General features: G+C 39.7%; 1 protein-coding gene across 2 annotated transcripts in view; it reads right to left on the bottom strand.

Annotated features, from left to right (window-relative positions):
• kif18a (kinesin family member 18A) overlaps window positions 1-22255 on the bottom strand; it is a 93211-nt gene that overhangs the window by 43366 nt on the left and 27590 nt on the right. For both annotated transcript variants that reach the window (XM_060839096.1, XM_060839097.1), the window contains 3 exons: window positions 13077-13253; window positions 10309-10383; window positions 9947-10062 (listed from right to left, as the gene is read on the bottom strand). In XM_060839096.1, coding sequence (XP_060695079.1) covers window positions 9947-10062; window positions 10309-10383; window positions 13077-13253 — 368 coding nt within the window. The remainder of the gene's footprint in view (window positions 1-9946; window positions 10063-10308; window positions 10384-13076; window positions 13254-22255) is intronic.

Consider the following 22255-nt stretch of genomic DNA (forward strand, 5'->3'; position numbering starts at 1 on the left):
CATCAAAGACCGAAAATTTATGGCTCGGTAGGAGATTTACTTTTCTCCACTGGAGAAGTTTCTGTCATCAAATGATTTCGACATTTGAGGAGAGGAGAAACAAGTGATTTCAGAATAAGCACAGAGTCAGTGTTCCATCCATCCTCCAAAGTTGACTTCAGATGGAGCACGGGAAAAAGCTGAGGTTTTAAGAGCTGTTCCCTTTAAGGTATTCCCAGTATTGGAGTTGATTTATTTGAATTCTAAGAGCAGCAATTAGTGTTTAATACGCTGCTGCATTCTTTGGCATTTTGGGGAAAAAAAAATCAAAACAAAGGCACTTTAAAAAGGGAGGAAGACAGACAAAGGGCAGTGACCATGTGGACAATGATTCAAAACAGAGAAAAAAACCTAAACTGCTGTCTGACCCACCAGTAACCTGCACAACTGCTGCCTATTTTCAGGTATCTCTGGACATCGGAGTTCGTTCTAAGAAAATAAATCAACACGAAATTCACAGCTGACCTTGGAGAAGCCGGTGTGTGAGAGCTCACAGCGAGAGCGCAGTTAAGTGGCTTTTAAAGTACAACCTTATTAGTTTTCTTTTGTGAATCTACAATAGTGAGTAGAGAGAGGATTTTTTTGATTATATGTTGTTAGTGTGACCTGTCTCTTGACTAAACTTCATAGGTACTAAGCTAGCCTGGAACAGTGTTTTTAGAGCAGTAAGATTGTTAAGGTGCAAAGATGTGATATGCTTTTCCTGTTGTATGCTGGAGATTAGGGAGAGTTTCCAGGTTACTGATGATTATGTCGGCAGAAAGTATGTTTGGTTGCAAAACCTATTGAATTGCATGGATTGGTTAGAGTGGCAGTTAGAAGCAATGAGGAATTTACAGGAGCTGGGGTGTGATGGATGGCAGCTGCAGGGAAGGAGACAAACTGAATGTACAGTCAAGTAGATACATGACCTCCAGGAAAGATAGAAGAGGGAGGCATGTACTACGGGAGTTCAAGGCATGTAGTACAAGATTCTGGTACTAAGATTGGCTGCAGTGAAACAAGGGGAATGCCAGGTCCCAAGCAATTGAATGTGATAGAGGACTCTTTAGTTGGAGGCCCAGACAATTCTGTGGCTGACAACGAGACATCTGAACAGTGTGTTGCCTCCCTAAAGCCAGGATCAAAGATAACTCTGAGATGGTACATTATATTCTTACAGGGAAGCAGGACAAGCAGGAGGTAGTTGTAATGACATAAGGAGTGAAAAGGATGAGACTCTGAGGAGAGAACACAGGAAATTAGGCAGAAATTTAAGAAGTAGGTCCTCAAGGGTAGTAATATCTCTATTACTCCCAGTGCCTTGAGCTCGTAAGGGTAGGAATAGGAGGATAGAGCAGATGAATGTGTGACTGAGGAGCTGGATCATTAGAATGTCTTCTGTGGTAGCAGTGACCTGTGTAAGAAGGATGGATTGCACCTGAAATGGAAGGGGAATAGCATATGGGTAGGGAGATTTGCTAGAGCTGCTTGTGAAGATTTAAACCTGTAAGGGGGGGGAGGGGGGGGGCGCGGAGAGAGAGAGGGGGAGGAGATGGTGGTGGTGGGATGCAGGGAGATAGTGAGGAAAGTGATCAGTTTGAAATTGGTACAGTCAGGAAAAAGAGTAAGTCAAACAGACCGGGCAGGCAGGAACAAGGTAGAGAATGAGGTAGGATTGATATCACAACAAAGATGTGGCTAAGGGATGGACAGGACTGGCGGCTTAAGGTTTCGGGGTATCGATGCTATCATGAAGAATCAAAAAGGGGGAAGAGAGGAGAGGGACTAGTGTTTTTGATTAGGCATAACAATATGGCTGTGATTGGTGGGGGGATATTTCTGGGAATACATCCAGGGAAGCTATTTGGGTGAAACTGAAAAATAAGAGGTGATCATGTTATTGGGATTGTGGGAGCTGGCACAGCCCTTGAGAAGCACAGAGTGTACTGAAAAATTTTAAAATGTAACATTTGTTGAAACAAATAGTTGCAGCTGCGTTGCCATTGTACAAAAATTCAAATTTGGCAAGTTTAAATTATGCCCCAGATAGCAAAGTTCAATTGAATTTGAATTTTACTGTTTTGGATGACATCAAACCAATGAAATAATCTGATGTTTTGGGGGATAAAAATGGATGTTTTGAACAGTTAGGGGGAGAACAGCAAAGAATAGCCAAGCAAACAACAACTGCCAAGCTCTTTGAAAGGTTCCTGTCTATAAAAAAAATTGTGACAGAAGATTGAAGAAAAGACAACCCAGGAAAATCTACGAAGGAGAATGGACACAGCTGGCTGACTTTGAGATGCGATTTTTCCTTTGTAAATCTGAACCATGGTTTTTATTGGACCAGTGAGCAGCCAACCAAGACACAACTACCAGCAGACTAGCTCTCTGAAATTTACTTGTCCATAAGAACTTAGTGCAGCAGAACCCCGAAGCCGACCTATAGAAATCTACAGAGAAAGTTTGACATCTGAAGATGATAGCTGGTTTTGAAATTGATTTGACGTAAATTTAAGATGTACTTTATTGGACCAGTATTTTGGAATGGGAGGTAAAAGATAGGTTTAAGAGAAACGAGTTGTAAATAGTTGTTGTTGAATGTTCTCTTTTGGACTTTGAGAATAAAACTTAAATTTTTCTGTAAATAGTGATATTTCAGATAGTTCTTTGCCACTTAAAATTTAACAGATGACAGTGCAAGGTAAGCTTTTGTGTGTGTCTGGTTTAAATTAACAGAGGGATTTACCCTGTGTCATAACATACTTGTATCATCGGTAACCACAGGCAAGGTGCCAGAAGAGTGGAGGCTGCCTAATGTGATGCCACTATTTAAGGAAAAGTGGTAAGGCAAAACCAGGGAACTATAGACTAGTGAGCCTGATATTTGTGATGGGGAAGTTGTTGGAAGGAATCCTGAGGGACAGGATTTACACAAATTTGGAAAGGCAAGGGCTGAGTAGGGAGAGTCAACATGGCTTTGTGCATAGGAAATCATGTCTCACAAACTTGACTGACTTTTTTTGAAGTAGTAATAAAGAGGATTGATGAGGGAAGAATGGCAGACGTGATCTACATGGACTTCAGTAAGGCTATCAACAAGGTTCCTCAAGATAGATTGGTTAGCAAGGTTAGATCACAGGAAATATAGAGAGAAGTAGCTATTTGGATGCAGAACTGGCTCGAAGGTAGAAGACAGATGGTGCTGGTGGAAGGTTGCGTTTCAAAATGGAGACCTGTGACTAGCGGTGCGCCATAAGGATTCATTCTGGCTCTACTACTTTTTGTCTTTTATATAAATGATTTGAATGTGAACATAGGAAACATGGCTAGCAAGTTTGCATACGACATGAAAATTGGAGGTGTAGTGGACAGTGAAAGTTCCCTCAGAGTACAATGGGATCTTGATCAGATCAGCCAGAGGCCAAGGAGTGGCAGATGGAGTTTAATTGAAATTGATGTGAGGTGCAGCATTTTGGAAAGGCAAATCAGGGCAGGACTTAATGGTAAGGAGCTGGGGAATGTTACTGAACAAAGAGACCTTGAAGTGCATGTTTTAGGTCCTTGAAAGTAGAGTCACAGGTAGAGGGGATATTGAAGATGACTTTTGGTATTCTTGCCTTTATTGGTCAGTGCATTGAGTAGGAGTTGGGAGGTCATGTGGCACCTGTACAGGACATTGGTTAAGCCACTATTGGCATACTGCATGCAATTCTGGTCTCCCGCTATAGGAAGGGTGTTGTGAAACTTGAAAGGGTTCAGGAAAGATTTACAAGGATGTTGTCTGGGTCGGAGGGTTTGACCTATATGGAGAGGCTGAATAGGCTGGGACTATTTTTTCTGGAGCATCAGAGGCTGAGGGGTGACCTTATTGAAGTTTTTAAATCATGAGGGGCATAGATAAAATAAATAGGCAACATCTTTTTCCAGAGGTGGGAAAGTCCAAAACTAGGGGGTATTGGTTTAAGATGAGAGGTGAATGATTTAAAAGGGACCTAAGGGACAACATTTTCACGCAGACAATGGTGCATATACGGAATAAGCTGCCAGAGGAAGTGGTGGAGGCTGATCCAATTCCGATATTTAAGGAGCATCTGGATGTATATAGGAATAGGATGGGTTTAGAGAAATATGGACCAAATGCATGCAAATGGGACTAGATTTATTTGGAATGGCGGGTTGGACGAAAGGGTCTGTTTCTGTGTTATATATCTCTATGACCATATACAGTATTTGCAATCAATTATGCAAATCAAGATCTAGTGTAATGTCACACGAGATGACATCAACCTTGACTGTAAAGTAGTTTTTCTCAATTTTAATTTTTTTTATTGAATTTTAGAATTTCTTTCATTTGCTGAACATTCACATGTTGAGTGATAGGGGAATTCATTTTAAGAGATTTAGTATATCATTATATTAAATTCTGGTACTTACTTCTGCACAGAGTTAGTAAACACATTTTGTGCACAAAGGCGAGAGGGAATTCTCTGTGCCCAGACTGAGTATGTTGCAAAGGGACTGAATGTAAATTCGTTAAATAGCTTAAGGGTTACCTACCATGTTTGTCTTCAACTAAAACATGGATAAAACCAACTTTGTATTAACTTTGTTGTTGTGGTTCTGTTCGCCGAGCTGGGAATTTGTGTTGCAGACATTTCTTACCCTGTTTAGGTGAAATCCTCAGTGCTTGGGAGCCTCCTGTGAAGCGCTTCTGTGATCTTTCCTCCGGCATTTGTAGTGGTTTGATTCTGCCGCTTCCGGTTGTCAGTTCCAGCTGTCCGTTGCAGTGGTCAGTATCTTGGGTCCAGGTCGATGTGCTTATTGATTGAATCTGTGGATGAGTGGCCACGAAACGACTCGACCAGCTATGCTTAGTAGCCACACACGCAGATGACAAGCAACATGAATTCGACTGGGACAACACTACTATTATAGGATAAACCAAACAGAGAACAGCCAGGGAATTCCTAAAGGCATGGCACTCATCCACAGATTCAAATCAATAAGCACATCGACCTGGACCCAATATACCGACCACTGCAACGGACAGCTGAAACTGACAACCAGAAGTGGCAGATTCAAACCACTACAAATGTCGGAGGAAAGATCACTGAAGCATTTCACAGGAGGCTCCCAAGCACTGAGTCGGTCACCTAGACAGGGGACGAAATGTTTGCAACACAAATTCCCAGCTCGGCGAACAGAACCACAACATCAAGCACTCGAGCTACAAATCTTCTCACAAACTTTGCATTAACTTCACCTGGAAGACCATCAAAATATGAAGACATTTTACTTTAAATTGACATAGTTTTTTTGGACTTCAAGGTTTTTGACAGGGTCTTGCATGGGAGACCAATACAGAAGGTAAGGGCACATGGAATTAAATGGAAATTTGGCCATTTGGATCCAGAATTGAATTATTGGCAGGAAGCAGAGGATGATGGTCAAGGGATATTTGTGTGACTGGAACTCAGTGTCCAGTGGGCTCTGCAGACAGTGTTGAGGTCCACACTATTTGTGTAATATATAAATGATTAGGACCCGATTGTCAGAAGGTTGATCAATAAGCTCATGGATTATTCAAAAATTGGTGGAGTAATAAATAGTGGAGAGGACAGTCCTTTATTACGGGAGGATATAGAGGGGCTAGTCAGATGGGCTGATCAGTGGCAAATAGGATGCAATATGCCAAGTGATGCACTTGGGCAGAACAAACAAGATAAGGGGATACATGATGGAACAGTAGGACCTTACGTAGTATCAAGGATCACAGCGGTCTTGGTGCACATGTTGACTGGTCCCTTAAGGTAGGGGAAATGGGAAGATAAGAAATTAAGGCAGCAAATGGGATACTTGCCTTTGTTAGCCAAGACGGAGATTTTAGTAGCAGGGAGGTTATTCTGGGACAGTATAAAACATTGGTTACTGTGTGCAGCTCTGGAATTCACATTATAGGAGAAATGTCATTATAATGGAGGAGGTACTAGAGAAGATTTACCAGGATATTGCCTGGGTTGGAAGTTTTAGTTATGAAGAGACCTTGGATAGACTGAGGTTATCTTCTTAGGAAGAGAGAAGACTGAGTGGGTACATGATCGGGATGCATAACACTATAAGCGGCATGAATAGACTAGACACAGAGGAACCTTTCCCTTCGTGGAAGGATCTATGACCAGGAGACAGCATGCTTAGAGGTATATGAGGATTTCTTTTTCCACTCGGAGTAAAAGCTAACTGCCTATAAAAGGTGGTAAAGACAGCAACCCTTATAACACTTAAGGAGTATTTAGATGTGCACTTGCTTTGCCAAGGCATACAAGGCTATTGGCCAAGTGCTGGAAAATAGTATTAGAATACTTTGGTGCTTGTTTTTTTTTTAAAAAACTGGTGCAGACATGCAGACATGATGAATTGAAGGGCTTTTTTTTGTGCTTTTGACCTGTATGACACAGATTTATTCTGATGTTTGGCACATAAAATAGCATCAACTGTTTAAAAAAAAGTTAAAGACGTGACTATACTCTGGAATCTCTCACTGACGTACATGGCCTGTTGTTGACTCTTAAAATATTGATACACAAGAGACATTTACATCTCTCAGAGCTACTGTGTGTTCCAACTACTGATGTAAGAGACTTCTGCGAAGACCCATAAATACTTCAAATTTTCTACTGCTGCTGCCAAAGCTATAGTGTTTTTTTTAAAAACAGTTCGGGACTTTGTTTACAGGCAGCAAATTACCATAAATTATTTACAAGTTTGCATATAAAAATTGTGTTTTAAACAATTCCACATCAATCTGTTTATTATTCACCAACAAAAAGGGATTTTCTTAGTCTACTTCGACTTTTACCATCATATATCAATTACCGAAATTCACAAAACTCATTTTGTTGTACAATATGAGCAAGAATGTTTTGTCAAATTATAAAATTGTGTTGTGCTGCCACAATTTCAGAGTTCTTACAGCTATTTTGACAAGCAATATAGAACAGTTTTAAATACAATGTTATATATACTCAACAATGCAGTTGACAATATTTGCTAGACGTGTCCATCAAAATTACACTAAAAACATCCAAACTATAATCTTCATATAATAAGTTATAAAATATAGTAATCTAATCTAAAACATTGCTCCTAAAACAAATGCAAAAGTTATTTAAAAAAATTTGTCTAACTAAATGCACACATTCAGATGATGTAGCTACTGTTGGTTTGATTTTTACAGGGAAAATAATTAAAAAGTCAAGTCAAACGTAGGGCTCACAATTGCAGTGTTTAGCTCTAATCAAGATTCCTTGGCTAATGAAATAGACTGTGCCCACTTACAAATTGACTAGGTCAACATCAAGCGTTGAACTGAAATGTGATCGAAGTGCGAGGCAATAACCATCTTCAAAAACAATCTCACTATCACCATCTGCCTTTGATTTTCAAAACAACTTGTATATATGTATCACTTTAACACAAAATATCCGAAGCCTTAATCACCAAATCTATCAACATCAATATTCTGGGGTCCCAACTGAAAAGAGACAGACTAGACGCATGGCTAAGAGGGATGGTCAGAAGCAGAATATTTTGTACAAGTTCTCCTCCAGATTTCTCAAGGCCACCAGCGTGTACAAAAGTGTAATTAATTATGATGTCTAATCAATGTTTTAATACAGGAAACACATTGACCAACTTGTGCAGTGTGCAGTCTCATCCACAGAAATGTGACAATTACTAGGGCAATTTTGTTTAGGGATTTTTTTCCCCATATTAAATATTGATCAGGAAAATAGGGGAATCTTGTACATTATTCAAAATGGTGCCATAGGGTGGCAATTTCTTTTCCTGAGAACAAATATAGAGTGGGGAATAAAAGTGGGAAGGACTTCTGATCGGGGATGGGTCAAATGTTTGACCATAATTATATATTCATGCCTGTAAAATGACAAATTTTATTAAGACGTTCTGAAACCTGCCAGAATCTCTTCTGGGTTCCAACATCCAGACACCATATTAAAAGTGCAACCTGGCAGCATTGCACTCTTTGTAACACAGGTGCATCAATTAACCTCTCCTCATCATTCTCATTCACTTTAAATGTATCACAGATCAGACAAAAGATGGCACCACATTTTAGAAATGCCTCTTTGGAGGTTTTCCTGAAGGCTGTCCAGGAGAGAAGGGAACTTTTTTCCCCCCTAAAGATGGGAACAAGAAGCCATCTCAACTATCAAAAGCAGCCTAGGCAGAAGTGGTTGTGGAAGTCAGTGCCCATGGATGGCCTTAGAAAATCTGGCTTGAGTACCATACAAAAACAAGTGATCTGCTTATTTTGTCAGGGTAGCACTGTTGACTTATTACTTCCTGCCCCTATAAATGAGAATTAGCATCGCAAAACATTACTCGTGAGGTTGGAGGGCAGACAAATCAATCAGATACCTTATCTGGAATCAATGTCTATCACTTGATTGCAGCTATCAAGGTAGCACTACTGACACTATAGTGGTGTTGCTTCTGTCACATTCACTAGGGGCAACACTTCAAACATAAAATGAGCTACAATACTCAGCAGCTCACACACGTCAGGAAATTTAGGAAATGTACATATCGGATCGTTTTTCACCAAAGATTTGCACAGGGCAAGACATAACACAAGATGGCTTTTTGAGTTCAGCCCCACTTTATGTTTGAACAAAGTAGTAGCTTGGTAAATAAGGAACCAAATAACTAAAGATGACAAGGGAGTGCTCATGGTAAAAGACAGACAAGAGTTGTAAATTAAATAATGTGTTTAGAGTGTGAAAGTGTCAGGACTTCCTTGTATTTTGCTCTGGGCACCCTCACTACTTTTTCCACTTGCTTCTTCTCCTATGTCAAAAGCATAAAAAAGAATCAATTTCCAGTACCTTTCAGTTCTAAAGGACAATTATTCGGACTCAACATGTTAACTGTTTTTCTCTCCATAGATGCTGCTAGACCTGCTGAGTTGTTGTTTTTATTTAGGCATTTGTGTCCATGTTTTTAAAACTCAGAGCAGAAAATCCTACCCACGGGATCTTTTTCTTGACCACTTGAGAAGGAAGAGTGAAAACAGCAACTTCAGTCTAAGAGGCTTGAACATCATGGTGCTAGAGTAAAATAAAAGGATTCCTATTTTTCTTAGGGATGTTTTTCCATCACTGCTAAGCACCTGCTTGGCTTCTGTGGGGATTTTGGAAGCGCCACTAATTTCTGGGACCTCTTTGAGCCTGGTTATTGCAGGGTTACAATACATATGGCTTGCATTCTCCCCTGGGAGATTATTCTGAAGGCCAGGCTGAGATCTTGGGGGTGGAGATTGGCTTATTCTCTGTTCCCAGAAAATAGGCATGTCCATGCAGCAACTATCCCTTTAACTAATGAACAAGTAAGTTATTAATGAGTGAGGAGAGGTCAGATAACATTATTCTCTGATGACAGGCATAATGCCCCATGGTATATCATCTTTAGCTGTCTTATTCTGTTTCATTGGCTATTCTTGACATAACCGAAATCTAATTCAACACATTTGTTAAATTTTAACTCAAGTATAAATATAATTTTGAAAATACAAACTATTGACATGATAGCAAGGTAAAACAAGCTTTCACAGTAGAAAAGAAACGATATTATTTTAACATTGAATTTGATAGCTAAACAAACTCTGAAGCCATTGATTTTAACTGTTACAGCTGCACAGGGACAAAAAGATCAAAGACAAAAAAGACATGGAGAAGAAGTCTGTCAACCAATAATTAAGCACCTTAAAGCAACGTAAATCATGTACCACCCCTGCAAATAAAACATTATTTCAGTATTCTGCATGAAGAGTCAAAAAAAGCAATTTCTCAACAAAAAGTGTACCTTTGGTTCTGAAACAAAAAAAAATCAGTTTAAGATTTACCTTATTATTTCATTTTCCTTTGAATTTGAACCATAATTAACGTTTCTTCCATGGTTATTAAGAAACAACATCTTTTCACTGTCATAAGCTTTCAACTTCTCTTTGAGCTCCATAATCTGTGGAACAGAAAAAGCAAGAAGATCTGAGCTCCTGAACTAAATTATCATTTTTAATAAACTGTCCATACCTTTGTTGATTTAGGACTTGACTTCTCCAAAGCCCTCTTTGGCTGAAACAGTGAAGTAAATAAGTTTTCCAGTATTATAAAAATATATTTTATCTCCATAATACATATTATTTTGAAAAGTGTTTTGCTATAGTGGTAAACAAATGTTTGTTGTTCTAACATAGCGACTATTTACCTCTTTCCTTTGGTCCTCACAAATCTTTGCATATTTCCCCACATGGTTATTCAGATTCAAAATATTACTCTTTACCTGCAGAAGTGACAAGAAAGTAGGATAATTACAACAAAACAAATTAATACAAACTTATGCCATGTAAAATATCAGATATAAAAGAAAAATCAAGATTTTGATCATATTTTACAAATGACAATTTCTAGTTAGCAATGTCTGCAGAGACAAAGAAAGATGGCAGTCCTGGAATCTGAGAATCTTCTGCTTGGTTTTACATCCCTACAACATATAAAATAGTTTGGTATGACCAGATTGAAAACGATTCATTGGAATACACAAGGTAAAGTCTTGCATTTCACTTACATAGCATGCTTTAACTAAATTACAATAAATTTTTGTATTAAATTTTAAAAAGTTAAGTGCAATGAAAAATATTTTAATTTAAATGTGGCAAAATACACAGCATAGTGCACACACACGAATCAAACATATGAAAAGATTGAAATTATACCAATAAAGTCCAAACAAGATATTCGACAGCCAAATTTATTTGGACCTATCTTCTAGCAAAAATACATATTCCTTTGTTAAAAATCACAGAACACTAGGTAATAGTCCAACAGGTTTAATTGAAAGCACTAGCTTTTGGAGCGCAGTTCCTTCATCAAGTGGTTGTGCTTCCACAGTCCTGATCAATGTGTTTAATTCACGGGTGTGTTCTTTGGTCAGATTAGCCAGTAGTTGCCTGTAGCATTCCTGCTTGTTCAGTTGTCAGTATACTTCCTTGAAGTAGTCTGTTCTATTCTGAATGACAATGGCTCCTCCTTTATCTGCTGGTTTGATGACAATATTGTGATTGGTTTTGAAAGCCTGGGTGGCATTGTGTTGTGAACAGGTGATATTTTGCTCTACCTTGTGGGGAATCTGGCATTGATATATTTCCTGACAGTTTGAGCACACATGTTAAGCCCAGGGCAGCGGCCCTCCGGTGGGGTCCAAGTTGACACCTTCTTTGGTCGCTCCTCTACAGATCCTGGTGATGAATGTTCCAGTTCATCAGTGGGTTCGTTGGGATCACTGCTGGCACCTTAATAATTCCCAGAGTCTCATTTGTCTGACGAACTCCTCAGTGTCTGCTGCAAGAACCAACGGGTCCATTTTGGTGGTGGGGTAGAAGTTGCGATCCTTACCCAGGACTTCAATCTCTTCCGGTTGAAGGGTGTGGTACGATAAGTTGATAATAGACTTCCCCGCAGTGATAATGTTATTTACTGTGGTGCCAGGATGGGCTTTGCTACTACTGGTGAGAATTCCAAGTTCCTCCAGTTTTTTGTTTTTGGTGTGCATGCAAGTGATGTAGTTTTGTCGCCTTGTCTGTTTGACAATACCGTGTAATTGTCCTGCTGTATCCTGAGCGCAGGATGAGAGTGTGGACTCCATCTGAATTTCAAGGTTGTGGCGCCTGCTGTAGAGTTGGTGCACAAGATGATTGAAGAGTTTGTGAGAGGTGTGATGGCAAAGTCTCTCTGCATAGTCGGTGTTGTAGGTTGACTGGAGTGGGTTCGTGATCCGTAATCCTTTGGGATCTTTCCTGCTTGCCTGCCTTTCTGTAGAAACTTGATGTCTGTGTTGATATGTGCGATCTTCTTGGAGATCCTCTCCACTTTAAGTCGGCAGTTAGTGGTGTCGATAGCAGTCATGATTTGGAGATGCCGGTGTTAAGACTGGGTGTACAAAGTTGAAAATCGCACAACACCAGGTTATAGTCCAACAGGTTTAATTGGAAGCACTAGCTTTCGGAGTGCCGCTCCTTCATCAGGTGGTAGTCCACAACCACCTGATGATGGAGCAGTGCTCCGAAAGCTAGTGCTTCCAATTAAACCTGTTGGAATATAACCTGGTGTTGTGCGATTTTTAAACTTTGTACACCCCCGTCCAATACCGGCATCTCCAAAACATTCCTTTGTAGTTTTGTTTCAACTTTTCATTTCTAATGGTTTTATAGGCCGCATTTGTAATGCCATAAACATTCGCACATTAAATTCTCCTGCCAGTGATGGTTCTCTAACACTCCAGTTTTGTATTTCCTAGCTCCTCAGCCTCTACAATAGAAATATAGCATGGAAGCAGACCTTTCAGTCCAAGTCATGCATGCCAGTCAAGTTTCCTAAACTGAACTAGTCCCATTTGTCTGCATTTGGCCTAAATCTCTCTAAAGTTTTCCTATCGACATACTGGTCCAAATGTCTTTTATATGCTATAATTGTATCCACCTCAATTTTATCCATTGCATACACTCACTATCCTCCATGTGAACACATTGCCCCTCAGATCCCTTTTAAACCTATGCCCTCTAGTTTTGGATTCCCATACCCTCGCAAAAACATTTTGGCTATTCAGCTTATCTATACTCTTCATAATTTTATAAAATTCTACAAGGTCACCCCCTCAACTTCCTTGCTCCAGGGAAACAAGTGCCTATCCAGTCTCCATATAATTCAAGCTCTCTAGTCCTGGCAGCATCCTTGTAAATTTTCCACTCCCATGTCATTTCAAACCATTTTAAAATGTTCTTATAGCTTAAAAAAACACAAGGACAAAATGTAAGGAATGACAGAAAGTGCAACTTTAAAACAGTACTGTATCAAAATCTTGATCCAGGTTTCTCCTTTTCATAATTGGGCTTCACATGAATACAGTGGCTTTTAATCACGTACTATGCTATTGGAGATCAACCAATAAATATTTAAACATACAAAATAAAAACCTACTGAAGATTTGATGTATTTTGCTCTATTGGCATACTTCAGGGTGTTATATGTGTCATCATAAGACAAAGAGGATGGGCTGACAGCAGCTATCATAATTGTCTGGCAATTTCCACCCAGGGAATCCTTCAACAGGCGTGTTAGCTTACTGTTTCTGTAGGGAATGTGCTGGGTTTTCCTCTGGAAGATAAAAACAAAGTCACTTAACAAAAATTTCTATTCATATTAAACATAGCCTTTTGCTGAAAATACAGCTAATTCCACATGAAAATATTAGCAGCTTAAATCTGTCAATATTTTGTCAAAATTTTTGAACTTTATAGAACCTGGTGAAGTTAAGATTGACAAGTCTGCAAAGTAAAACAGCAACAAGTATTACTTGGGAGAGTCTGAGACTACCCTGGGGCTTTAAAAAGTACCTTTAAATTTGAAGTATTGAGTTAAAGAGGAATTGATTTTTTCTTCTGACATAGGTAGTTGTAATGGGATAAAAATGCAACTGGTGTTCACCAGGCAGTAACAATTTTTTTTTAACAAATTTGATGTGCTGGAACTGCAACTTGGCAAGGATATAACAACTGCATTTTAGAGAGAATAGTTAAGACAGGGTAGTGAATGGAACTTTTGGCCCTCAATAATGGGGTATAGGCTCAAATGTTGTACATACCTTGGACAAATAATGTAAGTTGCCATTCTTAGTATTTATTGAGCAAGTGATTTAGAATGAGGTATTTAATTTGGCCACATCTGGAATACTGCATAGAGTTCTGGTCTCCACACCACCAGAACAATGTGAAGGCTTTGGAGAGGGCACAGAAAAGATTGACCATGTTGCCTCGCATGGAAGATATTAGCTATGAGGAGAAATGAGACAAATTCATTTTCACTTGGAACATCAGACGCTAAGGGACAACCTGATTGAGGCTTACAAACTAGAGGGATTATGGATAGAACAGATGGATGGAACCTTTTTCCCAGAGTAGAAATGTCAATTATTACAAGATAAAGGGATAACTTTAAATAAGTTTTTTTTAAAAACAGAGGCTGGTAACTGCTTGGAATACATTGCCAGAGGATGTTGTAGAAGCAGATACCATAGCAACATTTAAGAGGCACCTTGACTTATACACAGATTGGTGGGGAACAGAGGAATATGGACTGTACGGAGGTAAAATGATTTTAGGTTAGAAAAGTCATGATGAGTCAGCACAGTCCTGGTGGCCAAGGGGCCAGTTACTGTGCTGCACTGTTCTTTGCTTCAGTGTCTCTGTTTGATGTTGCAGAAAATTTACAGAATCTTAAGAGATTATTTGATGAGAAGTGACTCTCACAGCTCCTTGATTAACATTCATGTTTCCAACCAACAGCATCAGATATAATTTCTGAATACAGATAGCACTGACTACAATATAAAAACTAATTCATTAAATTCATAAGACTTGTTTAGGGATGCCATACACATACAGAAATATGACATGTTGCACAATGTAGTTGACTACCCTCAGAAATGTTGTGGAAAGCTTCTGACAGAAATACTGTGTTTTACAGCACAGTTGTATGCAGCATGGTATTAAGAATGTCAACATACGCAAAAATATGAAAGATAGCTTATTCATGGCCAATCTAGAAAAAACATGCCAAGTTTTGATTTGGCTCATTGCAAAGATGCTTATTTTGAAGTAATCAGCCTCTACGCAAAACTTCTCATCAAAATGTTGTTTGAGGTTATTGGAGGCCAATCATTGTCCCCAAGAAAATTGCTGCAGAAATTACTCAAGGAGCCATGCCTGACTGAGCCATTTTAAGTTACTTCATGAATGACCTTCTCTCAATGGTAAAGCCAGGAAGGAGGCTACTAAAATATACTGGAGTTCAGCTATATTTGCAATGCTTACCAAACAGTTCTTACCAGCCGACTATATTCAGGATAATATCCAGGATGAACTAACAAATGGCAGGCAAAACTGAATTATTCAAAAGTTAGGCAATGATCATCAACAGCAGAAAACACAAAAGCATCACTGAATACCACTGACCAAAACCTGAAAACAGAGTTTAACCACACATCCACAAAAGCAGACAAAATACTTGATCAGTGACTCATTTCTTCGCACCTTAAAGCCTCTGAAGCACAAATCAGAAATGCAGTGTTCACAGTTAACTGTGCTAAAGTACCTATTCGAGGCAGCTCAGGGAATCCCTGATGGATTTGACCTGTAGCCTCTCTTGGTTCATCCAGAGATTGTACTCTGTGGTAGCCTGGAATATAAACTCTTACAGATAAGTTTAGTTTAAATTATTACCTTTATTTACTAATGGTATCAATGTTACACTATAACATAGACACCTACAAGCAAGTTCTAAAATATACTAGAGTTTAGCAGAGTAGTTCCTTAGAGTTATCTCAGGCTACTCCTGTTATTACTGCAAACAAGCTATCTTTATACAGAAATTGGTATTTAAAAAGGTACAAAAACACCACGTTCTTAATCAGATAAGCAGCAATAAAATGACAAAAGTTCTCAACTGTATGTGCCTACACCCAAGGCACAGCCCCAGCATGCTTAGCCTCATCGTTGGTAGTTATCCTTCAGCTGGATAGATCTGAGGTCTGTCTAACCAATGTTACCTTCTTGACCTATGAAACACATTTAATGCCCAATTCAATAATAAAGCTTTCCTTCTTTCAATATCTGTGTCAGCACTCTTGAACTTATGTGAGAAAGTCATTATGCAAGTGTATATTGCTCATAGCCAAATGTCATTGAATCCAAAAATCAAAAGTTCTTTTGCCTAAACTGATTAAAGTTTTGCTTTGTAGAACAGTGTTGGAATATTTCAGAGAGAAAAAAAATTGCTAAAGCTTTTTATCTTGCACTCATCACAGCATGCACAAGAATGCTTAATTTCAAATGAAGCACCAATTTATACCACATGAGGAAAGGGTGCTGCTCAGCAACTCAGCAAAGTGTTACTGCGGAGAATACACAAGAGAACTACTGTTTCCCATGATTCTGTTTGGGGGAGGTGGGAGACAATAATCCTTTGCGAGAGTCGGAGCAGGGACGGGGCTTCTGGTCTCATCTGGGTGAAAAGATCACCAATGGAATCAACAACTGTGATCCTTCAGAACTGATCAGATTGCAGAATGGCTAATGATAGAAGAGCCTAAATCAGGAAGTGTAAGAGAATTTAATTTATTGCCAAGTACTGTACAGGAAACAAAACTGAGAAAGAAAAATAGAATTGAGGAAAGAAACAAAACACAGAACAATTAACAGTTGAAGAGAAAAGACACTGCATTTAATTTAATGCCAGAGAAGTAGTTTGGCTACATTTAAACTCATTATGAATCAAAAATTTGCACCAGAAAAAGGGACACCAACTTTATCTCAAGTTTAGTAGATATGTTCATAGCAATGAAAAGCTGTGCCAAGTGTTTCAATGTTGAAACTATTAATGGTATGTGTAGCCATTGGAAGAGCATCATGGCACACAGTCATTAGCACTGCTACTTTACAGTTGGCATGCTCTCCCTGTGTCTATGTGGGTTTCTACTGGGTACTCAGATTTCCTCTGACAGTCCAAAGATGTGCAGGTTAGGTTGATTAGATGTGTTTAAAAACTGCCCGGGTTGTGTGCAGGTTAGGTGAATTAGCGAGTAGTTACAGGGATAGGGTGTGCATCAAGGTGGTACCCTCTTCAGGAGGTCAGTGCAGACTTGATGGGCCAAATAACTTCTATTTGCACTGTAGGGATTCTATGAACATGGACAGCAAATTATTTCAGCCCTTAACTGTGCATGAGAAGTTGCTTAAATTTGCTTCCTGATTTTCATTGTAATAATTTGCTTCCTGATTTTCATTGTAATAATGGTGAGTACCGACAACCTCACTGTTACTTTCAACTTAAAATTCAGTCATCTGAAAATAACCTATGATATCTTTTCTTACTCAAGAGCCTGCAAGCTTTCTTTAGCTTAAATGTTCATTGGTTTGGCATAGCAGACATATCTAATCTTCTCCATACCAAAAGCAAAAAATTCAAAACAATCGAAGTACTGAAGGAAGTTACAGGTTTTTGGCCACTGTTGATAATCTTATCTGCAAGAGAATTGAAGGAATACAACAGCTCAATTTCTTATTGTTTTCCCACTGTTAAAACTGCCCATTTTCAAATTTTAGTGATTCTGAAGTCAAAACCTGAATTTTCTTGTTGACAATTTTTTTTAAGACAATGTTGGTGGACTAATGGTACACAAACTCTATTATGCTCTTTTTACATTTTGGTTCTAATTCTCTTTTAATCTTGTGCTAGTAATGCAATATAATGTCTTTATTAAAATAATCTTGTGAATGAGACATGTTACATTGCATTGGTTCAAGCTTCTTCATTTTACTTTTCATCTTAAGAGTGCAAACATCAGATTCTCACTGAACTTGAATTTAAGAATTTAATTAACTGCCCATTGATGATAGACGTTATACAGCGTATTTCCTTTCATTAAGATTTTAATTTAACGTTCATATGTCACTTAAGAGTTATTTTAGTAACTTCCCGGTTAAGTCGTGTTACTTTTGTTTTATTCATTCACAGGATGAGAGCGTTGCTGGCTAGGCCAGCACCTATTGTCTATCTGTAATTGCCCAGAGGGCAGTTAAGAGTCAACTACATTGCTGTGGGTCTGGAATCACGTGTAGGCCCAACCAGGTAAAGATGGTAGTTTCCTTCCCCAAAGGACGTTAGAGTCAGATGAGCTTTTCTCAACAATAGATAATGGATTCATGGTCATCATTAGATCCTTAATTTCAAGTATTTATTGAATTCGTAGCAGGCCCCCAGAACATTATCTAGGTCACTTGATTAACAGTCCAGCAATAATACCATTAGGCCATCACCTCCATACGACAGTAAGTCACTTGGCCCCCCAAGCCTGATTTTAACCTCAACCACACAATCCTCATATCCCCTATAATCTTTCATCCCCTTGATGTTCAAAAATTTATCTTTGTTTTACAAATATTTAACAATTCTATAACCACTACATGTGATGAAAGGAATTCCAAAGGCTCAACTCTGAGAAGAAAAGTTTCTGCATCAGTATTCCTTTTAAAATTTCTTTCCCGCCTTTCGAGCCTTCAAGGTTGAAGACTGAAATCCAATGTCATGATCGTGCAAGCACCATTTACCAGGCATGGAACCTTGAAGTGACTGCACAAGGAACAATGCTAAACTTAGTCATCCTTTATCTTTAAACTATGACCCCTAGCTTTCGAGTCTTCCCAAGAGGAAATACCCTTTCGACATCCATCTCGTCAACTGCCCTTAGGATTTTATATGCTTCAATTACGTTGGCTTCCAAACCTCAGTAGATATAGCCCTAGCCTGTCCAGCCTCTCATCAGGCAATCCACTTATTCCAGGTATTAGTCCAGTAAACCCTCACTGAATTGCTTCCAATTCATTAACATTCTCTGCAAGTCTGGCAATAACGTCTATCGTGGTCGTGGGTATGTTCGCCGAGCTGGGAAGTTGACTTGCAGACGTTTTATCCCCTGTCTCAGTGACATCTTCGGTGCTTTGGAGTCTCCTGTGAAGTGCTGCTGTACTGTGTCTTCTAGGATTTATTTGGTTCCATTTCTGCTGCTTCTGTTTGCTTGTTGTAGCGGCCTGTATATTGGGTCGAGGTCAAAGTGCTTGCTGTTGAAATCCTTGCATGAGTGGTATGCTGCGAGAAATTATCTGGAGGTCCACTATTCAGCTTGTCCTATGATCATGGTGTTGTTACAGTCGAATTTGTCGTCCTTATCAGCTGTGTGTATGGCTACTTGGAACAGCTGGTCATGGCGTTTAGTGGACAGTTGATGTTCATGGGTTCGGATCGCGTGTTGCCTGTCTGTTTGCCATATATTGTGTTTCGTGCAGTCTTTGCATGAAATCCTGTAAATCATGTTAACCTTGCATGTGATGGCTGAACATGGGACAGCCAGAAAATTTCTAGAAGAATGGAACTCAGCCACAGACTTCATCAACAAGCATATTGACCTTGACCCAATATACTGGCCACTCCAATGAACAACCGGAACCGGCAACTGGAAGCAGCAGAAACGGAACAAAATAAATTCCAGAAGACAGTACAGTAGCGCTTCACAGGAGGCATCAAAGCACTGAAGATGTCACCTAGGCAGGGGATGAAACGTCTGCAAATCAATTTCCCAGCTCTGCGAACATACCCACAACCACGACAACCGGCACGCGAGCTACAAATCTTTACACAAACCTTAAACAATTCTGTACACAGTACTCCAGATATGATTTCACCAATGCCCTGCATAACTGAAGTACAACTTAGAGTCATAGAGATGTACAGCGAAACAGACCCTTTGGTGCAACTCATCCATGCTAAATTAATCTAGTCCCATTTGCCAGCACTAGGCCCATATGCGTCTAAGCCCTTCCGTTTCATATACCCATTCAGATACCTTTTAAATGTTCAAATTGTGCCAGCCACTACCACTTCCTCTGGCAGTCGTGTCATACACACACCACTGTCTGCATGGAAAAGTTGCCCCTTAGTTCTCTTAAACGTTTCTCCCCTCACCCTAAATCTAGGCTCTCTAGTTCTGGACAACACCCCAACAATGTCCTGTACAGCCGCAACATGACCACCCAACCCCTGTCTAAAGGAAAGCACACTAAGCACGTTCTTCACTATCCTATCTACCTGCAACTCCACTTTCAAGGAGCTATGAACCTGCACTCCAATGTCTCTTAGTTCAGCAACAGGCCCCAGGACATTACCAGGTCCTGTCCAGGTTTGCCTTTCTAAAATGCAGCGCCTTGCATTTATCCAAATTAAACTCCATCCTACCATTCCTCAGCCCATTGGCCCAATCTGCTCAAGTTGTAATTGGAGGTAACCTTTGCTGTCCACTAAACTTCTAATTTTGGTGTCATCTGCAAACTTACTAACTATACCTCTTAAGCTCACGTCCAAACTATTGATGAAAATGGCAAAAAGCTACTGCACCCAGCACCGATCCTTGTCACTCCACTGGTCACAGGTCTCCAGTCTGAAAAACAACTCTCCACCACCACCCTCTTCTACCTTTGAGCTAATTCTGTTAATGGCTAGTTCTCCCTGTATTCCATGAGATCTAACCCGGCTAACCAGTCTCCCATGGGCAAGCATGCTGAACACCTTACTGAAGTCCATATAGATTCATGTCCACCGCTCTGCCCTCAACAATCCTCTGTTACTTTTTCAAAAAACTCAAATCAAGTTTGTGAGACGTTATTTCCCACACACAAAGCCATGTTGACTTTCCCTAATTAATCCTTGCCTTTCTAAATACGTGTAAATTCCATTCCTCAGCATTCCCTCCAACCACTTGCTTACCAGGATCACCGGTCAACAGTTCCCTGGCATGTCCTTACCACCTTTCTTAAGTAATGGTAACACATTAGCCAACCTCCAGTCTTTTGGCACCTCACCGGTGACCATCTATGATACAAATATATCAGCAAGGGGCCCAGCAATCACTTCCCAAGCTTCCCATAAATTTCTTGGGTGCACTTGATCAGGTCCTGGGGATTTGTCCACAATTGTACATTTCAAGGCATCCAGCACTTCCTCCTCTGTAATATGGACGTTTTTCAAGATGTCACCATCTATTTCCCCACATTCTATATCTTCTATATCCTTCTCCACAGGAAACACTGATTGTAAATAAGTATTTTGTATCTCCCCCCTCTGCTGCGGGTCCACACGAAGGTTGTCTTGCTGACCTTTGAGGAGCCGTATTCTCGCTCTAGTTACCCTTTTGTCCATAAATGTATTCCTAAAAATCCTTTGCATTCTCTTTAACTATTTGCCAAAGCTATCTAATATCCCCTTTTTGCCTTCCTGATTTCTCCCTCAAGTATACTCCAACTGCCATCATACACTTGTAGTGATTTTCTCGATCTCTTCTGTCTACACCTGACATATGCTTCCTTCTTTTTGATAGCCACACCCCAATTTGTCATCATCCAGCATTCCCTGCACCTACCAGCCTTTCCCTTCATCCTAACAGTAATATAGTTTCTCTGGACTCTTGTTATCTCAGAAGGCCTCTTATTTTCCAGCCTTCCCTTTACTTGCAAACTTCTGCTCCCATAAAGCTTTTGAAAGTTCTTGCCTAATGCTATCACATTTAGAACTTCAACCTTTAGAATTGGTTTATCCTTTTCCATCACTATTTTAAAACTAATAGATAGATGGTCACTGGCCCCAAAGTGCACCCTCACTGACACCTCAGTCACCTGCCCTGCCTTATTTCCCAAAAGTAGGTCAAGTTTTGCACCTTCTCTAGTAGGTACATCCATATACTGAATCAGAAAGTTTTCTTGTACACACTTAAATTCCTCTCCATCTAAACCCTTAACACTATGGCAGTCCCAGTCGATGTTTGGAAAGTTAAAATCCCCTACCATAACCACCCTATTATTCTTACAGATAACTGAAATCTCCTTACAAACTTGTTTCTCAATTTCCCACTGACTGTTAGGTAGTGTATAATATAATTCCAATAAGGTGACCATCCATTTCTTATTTCTCAGTTCCACCCAAATAACTTCCCTGGATGTATTTCCAGGAATATCCTCCCTAAGTACAGCTATAATGCTATCCCTTATCAAAAATGCCATTCCCTCTCCTCTCTTCCCTGCAATTCTATCGTTCCTATAGCATTTGTATCCTGAAAATTAAGCTACCAGTCCTGTCCTTCCCTGAGCCATGTTTCTGTAATTGCAATGACATCTCAGTCTCATGTTCCTAACCATGTTCGGAGTTCATTGGACTTCCCTGTTAGGCCTCTTGCATTGAAATTAATGCAGTTTAATTCAGCAGTCCTACCTTGTTCTTGGTCTCGTCCCCGACTTTCTTCTTTTCGCAACTGTCTTTTCTTCACTATCTCCGTGTCCCACCCCTCCCCCTACCTTACTATAGGTAAGCTGTTCAGATTTCCTGAACAGCTATAGCAAATCTCCCTGGCAGCAGATTAGTCCCCTTGTAATTCAGGTGCAATCCATCCTTCTTGTACATGTCCCTTTGACCTTGAAAAATGTGAATCCTTTCCCCTTACACCAGCTCCTCAGCCAAGCATTCATTTGCTCTATCCTCCTATTCCTACCCTCACTAGC

This window comes from Hemiscyllium ocellatum, chromosome 18, assembly GCF_020745735.1.
Source record: "Hemiscyllium ocellatum isolate sHemOce1 chromosome 18, sHemOce1.pat.X.cur, whole genome shotgun sequence".
Classification (NCBI taxonomy): Eukaryota; Metazoa; Chordata; class Chondrichthyes; order Orectolobiformes; family Hemiscylliidae; genus Hemiscyllium; species Hemiscyllium ocellatum.